This window comes from Oreochromis aureus, linkage group 16 (assembly GCF_013358895.1).
Source record: "Oreochromis aureus strain Israel breed Guangdong linkage group 16, ZZ_aureus, whole genome shotgun sequence".
Classification (NCBI taxonomy): Eukaryota; Metazoa; Chordata; class Actinopteri; order Cichliformes; family Cichlidae; genus Oreochromis; species Oreochromis aureus.
The window spans coordinates 3,595,662-3,617,301 of NC_052957.1; the positions used below are offsets into that span (position 1 = coordinate 3,595,662).

At 46.6% G+C, this 21,640-nt stretch overlaps 2 protein-coding genes across 2 annotated transcripts; both read left to right on the top strand.

Annotated features, from left to right (window-relative positions):
* Positions 1 to 6,381: 6,381 nt before the first annotated feature.
* LOC120433658 (olfactory receptor 2K2-like) lies at positions 6,382 to 10,595 on the top strand. Its single transcript, XM_039600326.1, has 2 exons — positions 6,382 to 7,305; positions 10,194 to 10,595. The coding sequence occupies exons 1-2, from the start codon at positions 6,400 to 6,402 to the stop codon at positions 10,593 to 10,595; spliced, it is 1,308 nt and encodes a 435-aa protein (XP_039456260.1). The 5' UTR covers positions 6,382 to 6,399.
* Positions 10,596 to 11,254: 659 nt separating this feature from the next.
* LOC120433659 (olfactory receptor 2K2-like) lies at positions 11,255 to 16,301 on the top strand. Its single transcript, XM_039600327.1, has 2 exons — positions 11,255 to 12,181; positions 16,194 to 16,301. Exons 1-2 carry the CDS (start codon positions 11,273 to 11,275, stop codon positions 16,299 to 16,301), a joined length of 1,017 nt encoding a protein of 338 aa, XP_039456261.1. The 5' UTR covers positions 11,255 to 11,272.
* The last annotated feature ends 5,339 nt before the right edge of the window (positions 16,302 to 21,640 follow it).

The window sequence follows — 21,640 nt, forward strand, 5'->3', positions numbered from 1 at the left end:
GTGCTGGGGCTGCTAAACCCCTGACTGAGCTGACCAGGCCACCGCAGATGGGGGCTACAGGAGGGACTGCACCGGGCGCATGGGCAGAGGGATTGACCCAACTGGTGAGAGCTGTCACGCTACTTGGGGAACAAAGGCCGAGAAGAGGGCTGAGGGTCTGCTGGGGATGTGGACGGCCGGGTCACCTAGCCCGAGACTGTCCCCACGCCCGCCGGGATCAGGGAAACGACATGGGGTCTCCATAACCGGGACGATGCAGGACCCTGAGGCTGTGTCCCGACCTCCTGTTCCGGGAGGAACAACCCAGCTCAGGGCCCACGGGGGTGCACAGCGCCCCTGCGGAGCTGTGGATGGACAGGTGGAGCAGCTTGTTTTGTTGGGCAGGACTTGGGTTGGCAGCTGCTGGTATGCCCCATTAGTTGTGAATGGACTATGCTGCTCAGTCCTGGTGGATACCGGGTCTTCAGCGACAGTTTTAAGACCTGATGTGGTGGGAAGGGGGGATCGCATCCTCCCTACCATGGTGAAGCTGCAGACTGTGACGGGAGAGTGGGCCCCCATGCTAGGGGAAGCACTGCTCACCCTGAGTGTGGGGAGGAAGTCAGTCCGCTGCTCTGTATGGGTTGCAGACCTGGAAGACTGTATACTGGGGCTGGATGTACTCAGGGCACTGGACTGCGTTATTGACACAAGGGGGGGGACGCTCTCGTTCCCTGACGGTGGTGTTGTTCGGATGTTGAGGCGGCCGCCCCAACCTGATCACCCTGCAGCCCACGCCCTTTCTGAGCTGGCAGCCGACTCCTACCCGGACCTGACTGGTTGTCCGGCCGCCCCCGAGGACCCACTTACACTGACCTCAACTGCACCCCATGCTGCTTCATGCCCTCCCCTTCTCCCTAAGGAACCGCCGGACAAGGGCGGGAGAGGTTCAGCTGTGAGGGGGGTGTGGGAGAAGAACTGCGATGAACTGACTGCTAGCGAGCAGGGCCTGCTCTGGCAGTTGCTGCTGGACTTCAAGGACTGCTTCTCCTTCTCAGAGGATGATATGGGCCACACTGACCTCATTCAACATGACATCGATACTGGAGATGCACAGCCCATTCGGATGAGGCCTAGACGCCTCCCCCTGGCCAGACAGGCTGCAGCGGAGAGGGCTCTGCGAGAGATGCAGCGTGCTGGACTCATTGAACCATCCACCAGCCCCTGGGCCTCCCCGGTTGTTATGGTTCCAAAGAAAGTGAAGGATGACTGGCGGTTCTGCGTAGATTTCCGGCCTTTGAATAAGGTGACAAGGACCCATATCCTCTACCGCGTATAGATGAGACCCTTGACACTGTGGCGGGATCCTCATGGTTCTCCTCCCTAGACCTACGCAGCGGGTACTGGCAGGTACCCCTTGCACCAGATGCCAGACCAAAGACTGCATTTATTACCAGTGGAGGCTTATGGCAATTTAAAATTCTTCCTTTCGGCCTCTGCAATGCCCCTGCCACGTTTTAGAGACTCATGGATAAGGTGCTCACTGGAATTCCCCGCGGAGAATGCGTGGTGTACCTGGACGACATCTTGGTCCATGGTGCTTCTTTCCACACTGCCCTTGGGGCCCTCAGACGGGTCCTGGAGAGGGTATTGACAGCAGGGCTAAAACTCAACCCAAAGAAATGCTGCTTAATGCGACGTGAGGTTGCGTTCCTGGGCCACCGACTGGGGGCCGGGGGGGTCGGCACCATGGATGATAAGATCCAAGCTGTGAAGGACTGGCCCACCCCAAAATCTGTGCAGGAGTTAAAGAGCTTCCTGGGCTTGGTGTCGTACTACAGACGGTTTGTAAGGGGTTTCTCCTGCATAGCCGCGCCACTGTTCCACCTGCTCCAAAAGGGTGTGACCTTCCAGTGGACAGAAGGCTGCCAGGTAGCTTTCACCTCACTGCAGGAAGCCCTAGTGGGGGCCCCAGTGCTCTCTCCGCCTGACCCCACTCTGCCCTTTGTCCTTGACATAGATGCCAGCAGTGTCGGATCTGGTGCAGTGCTAGCCCAGGTGACACCCGGCGGGGAGAAAGTGGTGGCATACCATAGTCGGGCCTTCAACAAAGCTGAATGCCGCTATTGTGTCACAAGGCGGGAGCTGCTCGCAGTGGTATGTGCCATACGCCACTTTAAGTACTACCTCGGGGGCCTCCACTTTACAGTCAGAACGGACCATGCTGCCTTGCAGTGGCTCATGTCTTTTAAGGAGCCAGAGGGGCAGCTAGCACGCTGGATTGAGGGGCTGCAGGCTTATGATTTTGAGGTTGTGCACAGACCTGGGGCCCAGCACAGAAACGCAGATGTGCTTTCCCGCAGACCCTGTGCCCAGGACGGATGCCACTACTGTGAGAGGAAGGAAGCTCAGGAGGAGGACCAATTGGGGCCCAATGTAAAGTGTGCTGTGACGGGGATGGAGGAACGGCCATCCAGTCAGAGACTGGTTGCTATGGATGCAACGGAGTGGAGACATCAACAGGAGGAGGATGCTGACATCAAGCCAGTGCTTGGGTGGATTGAGGAACAGCGACAACCCCAATGGGAGGAAATCGCCATGTTGTCACGGGCCACAAAGGGACTCTGGTTCATGTTTAATGCCTTGCGGCGGCACGATGGAGTGCTGCAAAGGGGCTGGAAGGAACTGGCTACGGGCGAGATGAGGTGGCAGTTGGTTGTCCCGCGGGCCTTGCAGGAGATGGTGCTTCGCGCAGTGCATGGGGCCCCAGGGTCTGGCCACTTTGGTGTCACCAAAACACTCCGCCGCCTCCGGCAGGGGTTCTATTGGGTCCAACATAGACAGGATGTAGAGGACTTTTGCCGCCGCTGTGACAGCTGTACAGCACGGAAGGGACCCACAGCCAAATCCCATGCCCAACTGCAACAGTTTCCGGCAGGGTACCCTATAGAGAGGGTGGGGATGGACATCCTGGGTCCTTTTCCCTGCACAGAAAGGGGAAACCGCTATTCCCTCACAGCTATGGATTATTTCACAAAGTGCCCAGAGGCATACAGTTTACCTGACCAAGAGGCCGGGACAATTGTGGATGCTCTGGTGGAGGGGATGTTCAGCAGATTTGGGGTGCCTGAAGTAATCTACACGGACCAGGGCAGGAACTTTGAGTCCCGTGTGTTCGCGGCCATGTGCGAGAAACTAGGCTCCCATAAGACCCGTACAACCCACAGAGTGATGGACTCGTTGAGAGATTTAACCGTACACTGGCAGAGCAACTGGCGCTAATGACGGCTAAACACCAATGTGTTGGGACAGTCATGTTCCCCTGGTCCTCATGGCATATCGTTCGGCGGTCCAAGACTCTACTTTGTGCTCGCCTGCCCTCTTGATGTTGGCCAGGGAGATCAGGACTCCAGCGGAGTTGATGATGGGCCGACCCCCCGATGCTGATGGGGACCAACCAGGTCCTGACTATGCTCCAGGCTCCAGGATCGCATGGAGTCTGCTCATGACTTTGCTAGGAGGAAACTGATAAGTGCGGGGGCGCGCCAGAAGAGGAACTACGACGTCCATTCCAGAGGCCGACATTTTAACGTGGGGGAACTGGTCTGGGTGTACAACCCCCAGAGAAAAAGGGCAGATGCCCTAAGCTGAACAGTGACTGGGTTGGACCCTGTAAGGTTCTGGAACGTCTGGGGGAAGTGGTGTATAGGGTACAACTGCCTACAAGGGGATGGAGGGTCGTCCTGCACCGGGACAGACTGGCCCCCTATCGGGGTGCGGCCACTTCACTGGCACAACAGGGTGGGCCGCAGACAGACCTGGACTCCACCCCTGCAGACTCTGCCACCACCATTGTGACAGCCCCTACTGTGAGCCCTGTGAGCCCTGTGAGCCCTGGGCCCACAGCCACTTCGGACATGGCCCCTCCCCCACCTCCCTCCGGGCGCCTTCGCCCAAGGAGGCACCATAGACCACCAGGCCATCTGAGAGACTTTATCCGCCCTCGTGGGCTAGGGACTTTGAGGCGTCGGGGTAGTGTAACGGACTGGGTTACCAGTTAGTTGACTGTTGTGTTATCAGTGTTTTGTGTTCAGAATTGCCAGTTACTTATGGCATAGTTGGACCACACCCGCAGCATGGTGATTTACTGAGTGTCCTTGAATGTGCAGTAGTCTAGAGGCCGGTTGGCCTGTCAATCAGATCAGCTACCAATGACAGAGAGTCTGGAGGAGAGCATGTGTGTGGTTGGCTGAGAGTGTTCGGGGGGCGGGGGTTAGAGAATGTGTGTATGTGGCGGAAGAAAGGAGGAGAGTCGGGGGTTGTTTTTGTTGCTGGAGAGCGCGCTTTTTCCCTGTTGTTTTGGCATTGGCTACGGCCCACAGTAGCCCGTGTTACTATTCTGAATAAACACCGGTAACCGGAACGCCGATCGTCTGTGTCTTCTGTCGGAGGGACGCTACAATATAAACTAAACTTCACAGAGAGGCACACAAGGGAACACAGCATGAGGGATGACGCAACACGGAACAGAGGGAGACTCTGACATAAATACACAGAGGGTAATGAGGGAAGTGGAAGCACACAAGGAACACAGCTGAAGACAATTACACTTGACGCGACGGGGAGGACACGAAACTGAAAATGCTGACACCAAGACATGGACCTTAAACGTAAACAGGAAGTACACAGAGACAGCCTGGAGAGAGAGAGAGGGAGAGAGGGGCAGCGAGAGAGAGAGAGAGAATATGAAGGGTCCTGGGGACCCTGACAAGAAACTTGTCTATTGTCATTTATTTTGTGAGGAAACATGTTCAAATACAAATAATCAGCACTTTATTATTTTGGTTTATTGATTAGCTCTTTGCTCCAGTCAGCAAATTTTCAGCAGGTTTTGGACACTTGTGTCCCTGCTCATTGCAAATGATTTCGTCCTGTTGGCTTCATCAGATGTCCTGTATCATCATGCACTGGAGGAGTTTGAAGCCATATGCAAATTAACCAGTATGAATGTCAGCACTTTGATCTCTGAGATCGTGGTTTTTCAAAAAAAACTTTTGATTTACTCTTTTTTGGGCTGGAGGAAAAGGGGTGATCTGTCATGGTCTGGGTGGGTCCCTATAGGTTTCCAACAGCGGTCCTCCTCCTTTGGGCGGTAATCGGTTGCTACCCCCTGGCTGACCACCTGTGGGCAATTATTCCAGCAGCATATAAGACCTGCGCACTCAATCAGTCACCGCCTGAGTATCTGCTACCCCATGTTAGTCAGTGGTGTGTTATTGCTCAGTCCAGATCCTATGTGAAAACTTATCTGCTTTTTCCTGTCTTCAGAGTCGGCTCCTGGAGTGGCCTCAGCCGTCCCCGCTTTTCTGGACCTGGGCCACCAGCTGCTGGTGCAGCATTGCCGACTAGCCTGCCACTCACCTGCCTGCCTCCCCGTACCTCGACCTCCTCTGGGCCTTGCACCCCACCTGTCCCCTTCACCTGAAACCAAGTAAGGCGACTCAGTTTAACTGTGGAGGATCGCTGATTGACTGCTGGATCCCTCTGACTGTGCTCTCCTCTCATTACAGTGCCCTGGTCTCTTCATAGTATTTTTCCCGGCCCAGCTTCCACCTCCCCACCGCCACAGCTGTCCCGCTGTATTCTAGAGCTGCCTAGTTTTTCATTTAGTTGCCTTAGTTTTGACAGCGCGCCCACTAGTGTAGTGGCTTAGTTTAAATTTGGCTTGTGTGTTTAATTTGTGGGGAAAAAATAAACCCTTTTGTTCACTCACTGTCTCGCTTGCGGTTTGGATCTTGCACTTGTGTCCATCCCATTTACCTCGTGCCGCTGGGCCGTGACATGATCGTGGAGTAGGAAAGGTGGAGAGTGAGCAGGCGGCAGAGTAACAGGTAAGTAACATGTAACAGGTGCAAACAATTCTTTTTTCCACAGAGTTACTAAGAGGCAAAGAGGAAGCAACATTCACAAGGACATCTTACTATCTTACTCGTAAGTTCAGCAAGCATCAGAGAGCCTGATCATTTTCACTGAAGCAACAATGATCTGACTTGAGTGTAGGCTCAAGCTGGACTACGAAGGACTACAAAAGAATAACAGAAGAAAACCACAAAAAGCCCTGGGCAATTATCTTTAATTGGCATAAATGCAATAAATTCCTAACAGTATCATAAAGAAAGCGTTTTTAATTTTTATTTTTCAAGAACCTGCAGTTTTGTTTTATTATGTGTTTAGTACGTGATACATATTAAATCCCCTGGGATATTTTTCCAAAGCTGTGAGCTTTCATTCCAGATCATTGATTGGCTGGTTTGAAATCCCAGCTCACATGTTGCTGTTATCTGTACTAGATAGAGGAGAGAGGAGAACAGAGACAGGATACAGTGAGAGACTAGGCTACACTTAGGTCTCTCAATCACAATGAATAATGTTTCTGTAATAACAATGTTTTTTCTTTCAGGTTTCAATGAAACAATCAGTCACAGGTTTGTTCTCTTTTTCCTCAGTTTGTTGTGTTACTGCATCATTTGCCTGGTCAATGTTTCTCTCATTGTGACCATCATCTTGGACACCAACCTCCATGAACCAATGTATATTCTGCTCTGTGTCTTTTGTATGAATGCACTTTATGGAACAGCAGGTTTCTTTCCCAGATTTCTCTGGGATCTCCTCTCTGATGTTCATCTCATCTCATATTACGGTTGCCTTATTCAGAATCAGGTGATTTATTCTTTTGTCTGTGGCGAACTGTCGATTCTTGCAGTCATGGCATATGACAGATATGTGGCCATATGTCAGCCACTGAAGTACCACTCTATCATGTCAAAGCAAAGAGTCATTAGGTTTGCATGTTTTTCTTGGTTCACAACTTTCTGCATTATGGCTGTGAATACCTTTCTAACATTTAGACTGAAGTTATGCAGCCCGTATATTTCCAGACTCTTCTGTGTGAACTGGAGTATTGTTCAGCTCGCTTGTTTTCCAGCACAAACAACAATCAATGCTATATCTGCAAATATTGCAATAATTATTTATTGTCTTCATGGTGTTTTCATAGTTTGGTCCTATATGTATATCATTCAAACATGTGTAAAGTCTATAGAAAACAGGGCAAAGTTCATGCAAACATGTGTCCCACATCTCGTCTCATTATTTACTTTTGTTGTGGCAATACTTACTGATGTTATAAATATGCGACTGGGTTCGAAAGAGTTGCCTCGGACCCTTCAAAACTTTATAGCAATAGAGTTTCTTGTCATTCCTCCTATCATGAATCCTCTGATTTACGGTTTTAAACTGACCAAAATTCGAAAAAGAATTTATAGTGTTGTTATTTTTAAAAGAACTAATTTTTGTTTTCTTCAATCAGAAAATAGTTTCACACACAGCTAAGTGTCACACCCGTTGTTTGACATCCATTGAAAAACAAGTCCAAAAAAAGTTTAATTTTTACTGAAATTTGTGGGGGTTTTTGGAGTTGTCTGAAAACAGGTCTATTGATGTGAGCAGATATGAAGCTTTATTATTTATCTGCATTTCCCAGATGATTTACATTTCGTAGATATCTTTGCACTAAATGTATTTTTGATGGTCACCTGCCTAATTACCAAAAAACACTCATATGTAGAAAGGCTGTAAATTTCACAGTCTTTCTTCTCATTACTGTTCAAGGAAATAACAGGCACCGTGGAGACTGCACATGTGAAACGGATTAAAAGACAAACTGTTTTAGATGTGGCAGCACTATCAGAGTGTCTATTTTGATATTATGCTGTCTCACAAATCTGATCCACAACCACATGGATGTGAAGCAGTTTTAGTAGTTTTCTCAGTTTTATCCTCTTTTTCTTTAACACTTGTTGAAACAGTCAGAGGTTTTAGCAACTGAATCAGTTTTAGAATTTCTGCTTAATCAAACATGAAAGTCCGTTTTTACTTAACACTTGTACAATTAAATGGCTTTTCTATTGTTTGAAGGATTGCCAGTTGAAGTTGAACATTTAAAGTGCAAATCAGTTTTTCTACATGACAAAATGTTTCTTTTTACTGTATTAAGTAAAAAGAAATGAGAAATCTGTTAAATAGTAAGAAATAAATGTGTACAATTGAAAAAAAAAAGTTATGGTAGCTCATTTCCCAGCAGCAGGTGAGGCCGAGGAGCACCACATCCCACACACAAACCACCAGCAAAGGCCTCCCCAGCAGGTGTGTTCTCTCCCTGCTGTTCTTGACCCTCTAAACTGATAGAATAGAACGCCTTTTATTGTCACTATACACATGTACAATGAGATTCAGAGCATCTCCTACCCAGTGCAGACATGTGGGACAAGAAAGGGGGCTGAGCTGTACACATATGAGCAGTTCAATATCAAAAAATATCAAATATACAAGTACTGGAAAAAAATAAATAGTGTATATTTACAGTGGGGACATAGATTAAATATTGCACAGTGGTGGTGGTGGTGTTTGTATATTCTGTGTATAGAGGAGAGGCCTGGATTGGGGGGTGAAACTGTGTCGTCGGTGCATGTGTGAGTTCAGCGTGGTCATGGCTTTTGCAAAGGAACTGTTCCTAAGTCTGTCAGTCTTTGTGCTGATGCACCTGTAGCAGGTCGAACAGGTCAAAACCTGGGTGGGAGCTGCCCTTGATGATGTTTGTTGCTCTGTTGAGGCAGCGGGTGGAATAAATGTCCACCAAGGAGGGAGAGGGCAGCCAATGATCTTCTGTGCTGCCTTGATTACACTGTGAAGCTTCACTCTATTCCCCTCTGGTCAGCTGCCGTACCTTACTTTGATGCAGTATGTCAGTAGGCTGTCAATGATGAGCAGTAGAAGATCAGCAGCAGGTTGGAGTCCATTTTGTACTTCCTGAGAAACAGGAAGGTGTGGACCCTCTCCACCCATTCACTGTTGATGTATAGGGGGCCTTAATCAGTGCTGTGCCACCTGAAGTCGACAATGATCGCTTTGGTTTTCATGGTGGTCAGTGCCAGTTTGTTCTCTGAACACTATGCTGCCAACTTCAGGACTTCCTCTCTGTAGGCTGCCTCCTCTCTCTTTGAGATAAGTCTGACTAATGTGGTGTCATCAGCAAACTTGATGAGGAGGTTGTTGTTGTGGGTCAAATTGCAGTCTTAGGTTTAGAGACAATACAGGAGGGGGCTCAGCACACAGCCTTGTGGGGAGCCAGTGCTCAGCACGCGAGTGGAGGAGAGATGGGGGCCAAGTTTTACAGTCTGGGGCCGGTTGGTGAGAAAGTCCAAGGCCAAGAGTGACCAGTTTGGTGAAGAGGATATCTGGGATGATTGTATAGAAAGCTGAGCTGTAATCCACAAAGAGCATCCATCCATCCATCCATCCATCCATCCATCCATCCATCCATCTGCTTATCCGGGGCCGGGTCAAGGGGGCAGCAGCCCTAGCAGAGAAGCCCAGACCTCCCCTTTCCCAGCCACCTCCTCCAACTTGTCCAGGCGAACGCCAAGGTGTTCCCAGGCCAGCTGAGAGATAAAATCTCTCCAGCGTGTCCTGGGTCTGCCCCGGGGCCTCCTCCCGGTAGGACATGCCCAGAACACCTCACCCAGGAGGCACCCAGGAGGCGCCCAGGATGCCCGAACAACCTCAACTGGCTCCTTTCAATGTGAAGGCGCAGCGGATCTACTCTGAGCCACTTCCGGATGGCTGAACGTCTCACCCTACGTCTAAGGGAGAGGCCAGCCACCCTTCAGAGGAAGCCCATTTCTGCCGCTTGTATCCGCAATCTCGTTCTTTCGGTCACTACCCACAGCTCGTGACCATAGGTGAGGGTAGGGACGTAGATCGACCGGCAAATTGAGAGCTTCACTTTTACACTCAGCTCTCTCTTCACCACAACAGACTGGTATAGCGTCCGCGTCACTGCGGCAATCCATCTGTCGATCTCCCGTCTCCCGTCACTCGTGAACAAGACCCCGAGATACTTAAACTTGGGGCAGGAACTCGTCCCTGACCCGAAGTGGGCACTCCATCCTTCTCTGGCCGAGGACCATGGCCTCAGATTTGGAGGTGCTGATTCTCATTCCCACTGCTTCACACTCAGCTGCGAACCGTTCCAAAGCGAGCTGGAGGCCATCACCCGATGAAGCCAACAGAACCACATCATCCGGGAAAAGCAGAGATGAGATTCTGAGACCACCCACAAAGAGCATTCGGACGTAGCTTTGCCGCTGCTCCAGGTGGCTCAGCACAGAGTTGAGAGCTACGTCGATGGCATCTTCTGTGGATCTGTTCGCATAATTTGCAAACTGGTAATCACTGGTCTGATCCACAATAAAGACGAGTCCGCATACAGACAGGAGGTGGACCAGCTGTTCTGCTGCAGTCAGAACCACCTGGAGCTGACTGTGGAGATGACGGTGAACCTTCAGAGAGACCCCCTCACTATCCTTAACAATAGATTACTTACCGTGGATCACTTCAGATTCCTAGGACCCACCTTTCCACGCCATCTGAAGTGGTCCTCACATATAGACTCTATCCAGAAGAAGACCCAGCAGAGGTTGTGGTTCCTGCAGCAACTCAGAATTTACAACCTGTCCTGTTGGCTTCATCAGATGTCCTGTATCATCATGCACTAGAGGAGTTTGAAGCCATACGTAAATCAACCAGTATGAATGTCAGCACTTTGATCTCTGAGACCATGGTTTTACGCAAAAAAAACTTTGATTTACTCTTTTCTGGGCTGGAGGAAAAGGGGGTGATCGTGGTGCAACGATAAGGTTACATCACACTGCAGAAAATTGGAGAGGTACCTGGGATGGAATCGTTCCATTGTGGAGTAGGAAAGGTGGAGAGTGAGCAGGCGGCAGAGTAACAGGTAACAGGTGCAAACTATTCTTTTTTCCACAGAGTTACTAAGAGGCAAAGAGAAAGCAACATTCACAAGGACATCTTACTACAAAAGAAAAATGGAAGAAAACCACAACAAGCCCTGGACAGTTATGTTTAATTGGCATAAATGTAAGAAATTCCTAACAGTATCATGAAGAAGCATATTTTTGAATAAAGTTTTAAAAACTATTTAATATTTATTTTTCAAGAACCTGCAGGTTTGTTTTATTATGTGTTTAGTACGTGATACATATTAAATCCCCTGATATTTTTCCAAAGCTGTGAGCTTTCATTCCAGATCATTGATTGGCTGGTTTGAAATCCCAGCTCACATGTTGCTGTTATCTGTACTAGATAGAGGAGAGAGGAGAACAGAGACAGGATACAGTGAGAGACTAGGCTACACTTAGGTCTCTCAATCACAATGAATAATGTTTCTGTAATAACAATGTTTTTTCTTTCAGGTTTCAATGAAACAATCAGTCACAGGTTTGTTCTCTTTTTCCTCAGTTTGTTGTGTTACTGCATCATTTGCCTGCTAAATGTTTCTCTCATTGTGACCATCATCTTGGACACCAACCTCCATGAACCAATGTATATTCTGCTCTGTGTCTTTTGTATGAATGCACTTTATGGAACAGCAGGTTTCTTTCCCAGATTTCTCTGGGATCTCCTCTCTGATGTTCATGTTATCTCATATTACGGTTGCCTTATTCAGAATCAGGTGATTTATTCTTTTGCCTGTGGCGAACTGTCGATTCTTGCAGTCATGGCATATGACAGATATGTGGCCATATGTCAGCCACTGAAGTACCACTCTATCATGTCAAAGCGAAGAGTCATTAGGTTTGCATGTTTTTCTTGGTTCACAACTTTCTGCATTATGGTTGTGAATAACTTTCTAACATTTAGACTGAAGTTATGCAGCCCGTATATTTCCAGACTCTTCTGTGTGAACTGGAGTATTGTTCAGCTCGCTTGTTTTCCAGCACAAACAACAATCAATGCTATATCTGCAAATATTGCAATAATTATTTATTGTCTTCATGGTGTTTTCATAGTTTGGTCCTATATGTATATCATTCAAACATGTGTAAAGTCTATAGAAAACAGGGCAAAGTTCATGCAAACATGTGTCCCACATCTCGTCTCATTATTTACTTTTGTTGTGGCAATACTTACTGATGTTATAAATATGCGACTGGGTTCGAAAGAGTTGCCTCGGACCCTTCAAAACTTTATAGCAATAGAGTTTCTTGTCATTCCTCCTATCATGAATCCTCTGATTTATGGTTTCAAACTGACCAAAATTCGAAAAAGAATTTATAGTCTTGTTATTTTTAAAAGAACTAATTTTTGTTTTATTCGATCAGATAATAGTTTCACACACAGCTAAGTGTCACACCCGTTGTTTGACATCCATTGAAAAACAAGTCCAAAAAAAGTTTAATTTTTACTGAAATTTGTGGGGGTTTTTGGAGTTGTCTGAAAACAGGTCTATTGATGTGAGCAGATATGAAGCTTTATTATTTATCTGCATTTCCCAGATGATTTACATTTCGTAGATATCTTTGCACTAAATGTATTTTTGATGGTCACCTGCCTAATTACCAAAAAACACTCATATGTAGAAAGGCTGTAAATTTCACAGTCTTTCTTCTCATTACTGTTCAAGGAAATAACAGGCACCGTGGAGACTGCACATGTGAAACGGATTAAAAGACAAACTGTTTTAGATGTGGCAGCACTATCAGGGTGTCTATTTTGATATTATGCTGTCTTAGAAATCTGATCCACAACCACATGGATGTGAAGCAGTTTTAGTAGTTTTCTCAGTTTTATCCTCTTTTTCTTTAACACTTGTTGAAACAGTCAGAGGTTTTAGCAACTGAACCAGGTTTAGAATTTCTGCTTAATCAAACATGAAAGTCCATTTTTACTTAACACTTGTACAATTAAATGGCTTTTCTATTGTTTGAAGGATTGCCAGTTGAAGTTGAACATTTACAGTGCAAATCAGTTTTTCTACATGACAAAATGTTTCTTTTTACTGTATTAAGTAAAAAGAAATGAGAAATCTGTTAAATAGTAAGAAATAAATGTGTATAATTGAAAAAAAAAATTCTGGTAGCTCATTTCCCAGCAGCAGGTGAGGCCGAGGAGCACCACATCCCACAAACAAACCACCAGCAAAGGCCTCCCCAGCAGGTGTGTTCTCTCCCTGCTGTTCTTGAACCTCTAAACTGATAGAATAGAACGCCTTTTATTGTCACTATACACATGTACAATGAGATTCAGAGCATCTCCTACCCAGTGCAGACATGTGGGAAAAGAAAGGGGGGTGAGCTGTACACATATGAGCAGTTCAATATCAAAAAATATCAAATACACAAATATTGGAAAAGAATAAATAGTGTATATTTACAGTGGGGGTTATTGCACGTAAATTAAATATTGCACAGTGGTGGTGGTGGTGTTTGTATATTCTGTGTGTAAAGGAGAGGCTTTAATTGGGGGGTGAAACTGTGTCATTAGTGGGTTCAGCGTGGTTATGGCTTTTGCAAAGGAACTGTTCCCAAGTCGGTCAGTCTTTGTGCTGATGCACCTGTAGTGCGTCCCCGAGGGAAGCAGGTCAAACAGGTCAAAACCTGGGTGGGAGCTGCCCTTGATGATGTTTATTGCTCTGTTGAGGCAGCGGGTGGAATAAATGTCCACCAAGGAGGGAGAGGGCAGCCAATGATCTTCTGTGCTGCCTTGATTACACTGTGAAGCTTCACTCTATTCCCCTCTGGTCAGCTGCCGTACCTTACTTTGATGCAGTATGTCAGCAGGCTCTCAATGGACGAGCAGTAGAAGATCAGCAGCAGGTTGGAGTCCAGTTTGTGCTTCCTGAGAAACAGGAAGGTGTGGACCCTCTCCACCCATTCACTGTTGATGTATAGGGGGCCTAAATCAGTGCTGTGCCACCTGAAGTCGACAATGATCTCTTTGGTTTTCATGGTGGTCAGTGCCAGTTTGTTCTCTGAACACTATGCTGCCAACTTCAGGACTTCCTCTCTGTAGGCTGCCTCTTCTCCCTTTGAGATAAGTCTGACTAATGTGGTGTCATCAGCAAACTTGATGAGGAGGTTGTTGTTGTGGGTCGAATTGCAGTCTTAGGTTTAGAGACAATACAGGAGGGGGCTCAGCACACAGCCTTGTGGGGAGCCAGTGGTCAGCATGCGAGTGGAGGAGAGATGGGGGCCAAGTTTTTTTTTCTCAAAGATATTTTATTGAGTTGAAGCAACAAAGAAAAGCAAATACACGCAGAATTGTCAAACACCAAGCAAGCAAGTTTCACAGTGACTGTTTGAACTGAAATATTAGAATACAGATTAATGACACACTCACATGTCTTATAATTGCTTCCATCAGTTCATCCCCTACCCACACCACTTAGAACCCCTATCCCTCAGGCCAGGTAGGAAAACAAACAAACAAACAAAGCAAGAAAAAAGAAACAAACAAACAAAAACAACATTGCAGATACAACAAAAACAAAATAAGATAAACACACAAATGACTAACAATAAATAAATAAATAAGTAAATAAATAAAAAGAAGAAGAAGGGGGGAGGATTTACTGAGTAATGCTGGAAGTCGGGTTCGTAACCTGGAGGCTGGAAAAGTATTTCAGGAATTGCCCCCACACCTTGTAAAACTTACCGCTGTTGTTACTAATCGCATACCGGATCTTTTCAAGGCTCAGATAGCACATAAGGTCCCTCAGCCATTGAGCCTGGGTGGGCAAAGGGGCACCCCCTCCATCTTAGTAGGACTGCACGTCTAGCTACAAGGGAGGCGAAGGAGAGCATGCAACGCTGTGACGAGGTCAACCGTGCATCAGCCTCTACAGTGGTGCCAAAAAGTGCAACTAATGGATCAGGATCCATATGGTGTCCAATAATTAGGGATAAGGTTTGAAATATATCTCTCCAGAATCCTTCGAGGCTAGGGCACGTCCAGAACATATGAATAAGGGAAGCCTCCGCACTCCCACACTTATCACAAGTGGGGTCAACGTTCGGATACATACGGGATAGTTTGACTTTGGAGAGATGGAACCTATGCACAACCTTAAATTGTAAAAGACAGTGGCGGGCATATAGGGACGTGGAGTTAACTAACTTGAGTATTAAGTCCCATGTATCCATAGACAAGGACTGATTTAAATCTTGTTCCCAGGCCGTTTTAATCCGATCTATCGAAGAACCGTTCATGCTCACCAGCCTGTCATAGATAAGAGAGATAAACCCTTTACGTGTTGGAATTAGGGTGAGGAGCATATCCCCTGGGCTTGCAGCTGGTGCTACCGGGAAGTTTGGAATCTGAGATTGGAGGAAATGTCTGGTCTGCAAATATCTGAAAAGATGTGTACGTGGGAAATTTAATTTTTCAGAAAGCTGAGCAAAAGATGCAAAGGTATTGTCAAAAAACAGATTATTGAAACATGTGATGCCCCTGTCATGCCAATCTCGAAATATAGGATCAGATAATGATAGCTGAAAAAAAGGGTTAGAAAAAATTGGACTTAGAAGGGAGAAGCCTGTTAATCCAAAATGCTTCCTCATCTGAGCCCACACTCTCACCGTGTGCCAGACAACTGGGTTATCGATTGTCTTGTTTGGGGGAAGGGGGAGTGAAGATCCAATCAGGGCCAGGACAGAAGAGCCTGTGGGTGAGTTCAACTCCATGAGCACCCAGGACGGGCAATTACCTTTGTTGTGGAAGTAAAGCCAAGATATAATGTAGCGCATGTTTGCTGCCCAATAGTAATATCGAAAGTTAGGCAGTGCCAGGCCTCCACGACTCTTGGGTTTTTGGAGTTGAGCCTTGTTCAATCGAGGGCGTTTACCTCTCCATATATAAGATGAGATAATTGAGTCCAAGGAATCAAAGAAGGATTTGGGGATAAATACTGGTAACAATTGGAAGAGATACAAAAATTTAGGAAGTATATTCATTTTGATTGAGTTGATTCTTCCCACCAAAGAGGTGGAGAGAGGGGACCACTGTGCCAGATGTTTTTTTGTATTATTTAACAGAGGAAGGAGGTTCGCTTTGAAGAGACAATTATGTTTCCTTGTAACTATTACACCTAGATATGTAAATTGATTCCCTGCTATTTTAAAGGGGAGGGTAGTATAGTCAAACACTGGTGCCCCTCCATCCACAGGAAACAACTCACTTTTATATAGGTTGAGCTTGTATCCTGAAAACTGGCCAAATTGGCGAAGCATGGATAGCACTGCAGGTATAGATATTTTGGGGTTTGAGATAAAAATTAAGAGATCATCTGCATACAGGGATACTTTATGTTCAACACCCTTCCTCCGGATCCCATTGATCTCCCCACAGCTGCGGAGTGCAATGGCAAGTGGCTCTATAGCCAGATTGAAAAGAAGAGGACTTAAGGGGCATCCCTGACGGGTTCCTCGTTGGAGGTTGAAAGGCTGCGACTGTATGGAATTAGTAAAAACTGAAGCGTTAGGGCACATATATAATAACCTTATCCATGAAATAAATTTCGATCCAAAATTGAATTTATCTAGAATTGTGAATAAATATTTCCACTCGACCTGATCAAATGCCTTCTCCGCATCTAGGGAGAGAATGCACTCAGGACTCTGACTGGAAGGGGTGTATAATATATCCAATAGTCGGCGGATATTGGAATAAGAGTAACGATTCTTAATGAAGCCTGTTTGATCTTCGGATATAACTGAGGGCAAAATATTTTCCAGTCTACGTGCCAAAACTTTGGCTAAAATTTTAGCATCGACATTTAATAGAGAAATTGGCCTGTAGGATGAGCATTCCACAGGATCCTTACCTTTCTTTGGGACAAGAGCAATACTTGCCTCGTAAAAGGATGGCGGAAGTTTACCACACTTCCATGAGTCGGAAAGGGTTAGATGTAGTTGAGGTAAAAGCAAGGGTGAAAATGCTGTGAAAAATTCTACGGGAAAGCCGTCAGGGCCAGGGGATTTCCCAGGCTGCAGTGAAGAAATGGCTGCACCCAGCTCCTCTGGCGTGATGGGTTCATCCAATCTGTTTTTACTATCAGAGGAAAGCATAGGTACATTCAAAGTCTTTAGAAAGTTATCCATTAAAGTGCTTTCCTGCGGGAATTCAGAGGTGTAAAGTTGGGAGTAAAAAGCCCTAAACGTATCATTAATTTTGGAAGGGTCCGAAGTGATATTACCATTAGCCATTCTAATCTTTGTGATATGTTGTTTTGCCTGGAAGCCCCTTAACTGGCTGGCAAGCATCCAACCCGATTTATCGCTATGAATATAAAACAAACTCTTACTCTTCAGGAGCTGACGTTCAGTTGAGTGCGTTGAGAGGAGCTCAAATTTAGTCTGAAGCTCCACACGCTTATTGTATAGATCTGGGCTTTTTACCTTAGCATAGAGCAGGTCTACTTCTTTGATTCGGTTGACTAAATCGAGTCGTTCTATACGGGCCTTTTTCTTCATATTAGCAGTATAGGAAATAACCTGTTCCCTGAGAAAGGCTTTTAGTGTATCCCAAATTATTAAGCTAGAAGTTTCTCCTGTGGCATTTGTTTTAAGAAACAAGGTTATTTGTTCTTTCATGAATTCCAGGAAGTTTACATCTGCCAGGAGAGTCGAATTAAAACGCCAGTGTCGTCTGGATTGAGGGATGTCTGGGAAACTCATTGATAGCACAACAGGGGTATGGTCTGATATTACTATGGTCTGGTATTCACAGGATTGGACCCATGGAGTCAGCTGCTTATGAATAAGAAAATAATCGATCCTAGAATAAGTGTGGTGTACCTGTGAGAAAAAAAGAGTACTCTCTTCTGTGGGGGTGTAAACAGCGCCAAACATCAGAGACACCACAGTTAGATAAAAAGGATTGGATGAAAAGAGCAGATTTACTGACAGTGCAGGGATTTGGGGAGGATCGGTCTAACACAGGGTCCAGCCAGCAGTTGAGGTCACCACCAAGTATAAGAGAATATGAGCTCAGATCAGGCAACAATGAGAAAGCACGCTGGAAGAAAGCTACATTATCAATATTGGGGGCATATATGTTGGCCAACACAACTTTCGTATTATAAAGTTTATCCGAAACAAAAACGTACCGGCCACTCGTATCAGAAATTACATTATGTTTCTCAAAGGGAATATTTTGGTCAATTAGAATAGAAACGCCTCTAGCCTTAGCCTGAAAGGTGGAATGAAAGTGCTGCCCTGCCCATCGGGACATAAGACGAGAGTTATCCGAATCACGGAAATGTGTTTCTTGCAGAAAAACAACAGCTGCTTTAAACTGCTTTATGTGTGAGAGCACCTTCCTTCTTTTCACACGGTGGTTTAAGCCTTTGACATTCCAGCTTACAAAGTTTAAGCGACTACCCATAATCCTGCACTGAAAATGTAAGAAAACAAGTGCAGCTGAAAACAGAGTACAAGAAAGATGACAAGTAAGCGACTAAAACAGAGAGTAGAATGGTTCCCGGATCCCCCAACTTGACAAAACAAACTACTAAAAACTACCCCGGCTCTGAAGGATGTCTCCCCTCCCCATTCCCCATCCCCCCCACCCACCCACAAGACAGCTGCTAAGGAAAAAAGCAGCAAGCTCTCCAAAACACACATTGTGTACCCTCCAGAACAATAAACTCTTCCTGTCTAACACTAAGAACTGACTTTAGCTCCCATAACGATGATTTCAGTAAACACAACACTCCTATATAAGCAGTAGAATTTTGTTAAAGCAGTCAGCATAGAACCACAACACAACCAATGACCAACTTTGGGGACAATAGAAGCAATGAGATATGAATAGCCTCCCAGCTTGCAAATAGCAGAGGAGAAGGGAAAAAAAAGAAAAAAAAGAAGAGACGTCGGTAATGCCTGAATATGAACGAAAGTCCTTGCATATCCCAGGAGACGAAGATAGTCAGGACAATCTACTCACAGGGCTGTCCCGCGGACAAACGTCAACACCAGATAGGCAGGCTCTCAGGGTGATTCGGCTGTAGCGGGCAGATCATCCAAGTATCTCCTCGCTTCATCAGCCGAATGAAGCCAGCGTCTTGCGCCGTCAGGAGACGTGATGCGAAGTCGTGCAGGATACAGCAGAGTGGGCTTGAGACCTCGTTTATACAGCTCGGACATCACTTCACGGTACTCCGCTCCTTCAACGCCCTCCTCGAGTCCCAGAATACGCAGGTTTTGGCGCCTACTTCGGCTTTCTAAGTCCGTAACTTTAGCCAGAAGTTTAGTGTTAGATTCGCTGAGATTGGAACAAACATCCTCGAGTTCTCTAACCCGCTGGCTTAAGTCGTCCGCTGCTAGCTCTAAAGATCCGAGCCGCTGGCCATGATCTTCCACCGCAGAGCGGACTTCGTCAAACTTCGACTCCAGTAGGCTAAAAGACGTTTTGAAGTCGCTGGCCAATGCCTCCCTATGCTGCTCCAGAAGGGAGGAGATGGCCGCCATGTTCAGCTTAGGTGCGTCGTCCTCCTTTTCTGCCACTTTAGTGCGTTTTGAGGCCATGTTAGAACGAGCAAAAACCAATTTCGGAAACCGTAAAATAAAACGTACGCAAATCAATAGTTTTGTTGTGAGTTGGCTGGTTTAGGAGTGGGAAAGGTTGAAAAGTTAGCTGAGCAGTCTTCTCCTCTACCTGCTACATCCCCCTAGCGACCGGAAGTCCGGGGCCAAGTTTTACAGTCTGGGGCCGGTTGGTGAGAAAGTCCAAGGCCAAGAGTGACCAGTTTGGTGAAGAGGATATCTGGGATGATTGTATAGAAAGCTGAGCTGTAATCGACAAAGAGCATCCATCCATCCATCCATCCATCCATCCATCCATCCATCCATCTGCTTATCCGGGGCCAGGTCACGGGGGCAGCAGCCCTAGCAGAGAAGCCCAGACCTCCCTGTCCTCAGCCACCTCCTCCAACTTGTCTGGGGGAACACCAAGGTGTTCCCAGGCCAGCTGAGAGATAAAATCTCTCCAGCGTGTCCCAGGTCTGCCCTGGGGCCTCCTCCCGGTGGGACATGGCCGAAACACCTCATTCAGGAGCCACCCAGGATGCCTGAACCACCTCAACTGGCTCCTTTCAATTTAGAGGAGCGACGGCTCTACTCGGAGCGCCTTCCAGAAGGCTGAACGTCTCACCCATCTCTGAGGGAGAGGCCAGCCACCCTTCAGAGGAAGCCCATTTCTGCCGCTTGTATCCGCAATCTCGTTCTTTTGGTCACTACCCACAGCTCGTGACCATAGGTGAGGGTAGGGATGTAGATCGACCGGCAAATTGAGAGCTTCACTTTTACACTCAGCTCTCTCTTCACCACAACAGACTGGTATAGCGTCCGCATCACTGCGGCAATCCGTCTGTTGATCTCCCGCTCCCGTCTCCTGTCACTCGTGAACAAGACCTCGAGATACTTAAACTTCGGGCAGGAACTCGTCCCTGACCCGAAGTGGGCACGCCACCCTTCTCCGGCCGAGGACCATGGCCTCAGATTTGGAGGTGCTGATTCTCATTCCCACTGCTTCACACTCAGCTGAGAACCGTTCCAAAGCGAGCTGGAGGCCATCACCCGATGAAGCCAACAGAACCACATCATCTGCGAAAAGTAGAGATGAGATTCTGAGAACACCCACAAAGAGCATTCGGACGTAGCTTTGCTGCTGCTCCAGGTGGCTCAGCACAGAGTTGAGAGCTACGTCGATGGCATCTTCTGTGGATCTGTTCGCATAATTTGCAAACTGGTAATCACTGGTCTGATCCACAATGAAGACGAGTCCGCATACAGACAGGAGGTGGACCAGCTGTTCTGCTGCAGTCAGAACCACCCGGAGCCAACTGTGGAGATGACGGTGAACCTTCAGAGAGACCCCCCACCCCTCACTATCCTTAACAATAGATTACTTACCGTGGATCACTTCAGATTCCTAGGACCCACCTTTCCACGCCATCTGAAGTGGTCCTCACATATAGACTCTATCCAGAAGAAGACCCAGCAGAGGTTGTGGTTCCTGCAGCAACTCAGAATTTACAACCTGTGCTGTTGGCTTCATCAGATGTCCTGTATCATCATGCACTAGAGGAGTTTGAAGCCATACGTAAATCAACCAGTATGAATGTCAGCACTTTGATCTCTGAGACCATGGTTTTACGCAAAAAAACTTTGATTTACTCTTTTCTGGGCTGGAGGAAAAGGGGGTGATCGTGGTGCAACGATAAGGTTACATCACACTGCAGAAAATTGGAGAGGTACCTGGGATGGAATCGTTCCATTGTGGAGTAGGAAAGGTGGAGAGTGAGCAGGCGGCAGAGTAACAGGTAACAGGTGCAAACTATTCTTTTTTCCACAGAGTTACTAAGAGGCAAAGAGAAAGCAACATTCACAAGGACATCTTACTACAAAAGAAAAATGGAAGAAAACCACAACAAGCCCTGGACAGTTATGTTTAATTGGCATAAATGTAAGAAATTCCTAACAGTATCATGAAGAAGCATATTTTTGAATAAAGTTTTAAAAACTATTTAATATTTATTTTTCAAGATCCTGCAGTTTTGTTTTATTATGTGTTTAGTACATGATACATATTAAATCCCCTGATATTTTTCCAAAGCTGTGAGCTTTCATTCCAGATCATTGATTGGCTGGTTTGAAATCCCAGCTCACATGTTGCTGTTATCTGTAGTAGATAGAGGAGAGAGGAGAACAGAGACAGGATACAGTGAGAGACTAGGCTACAC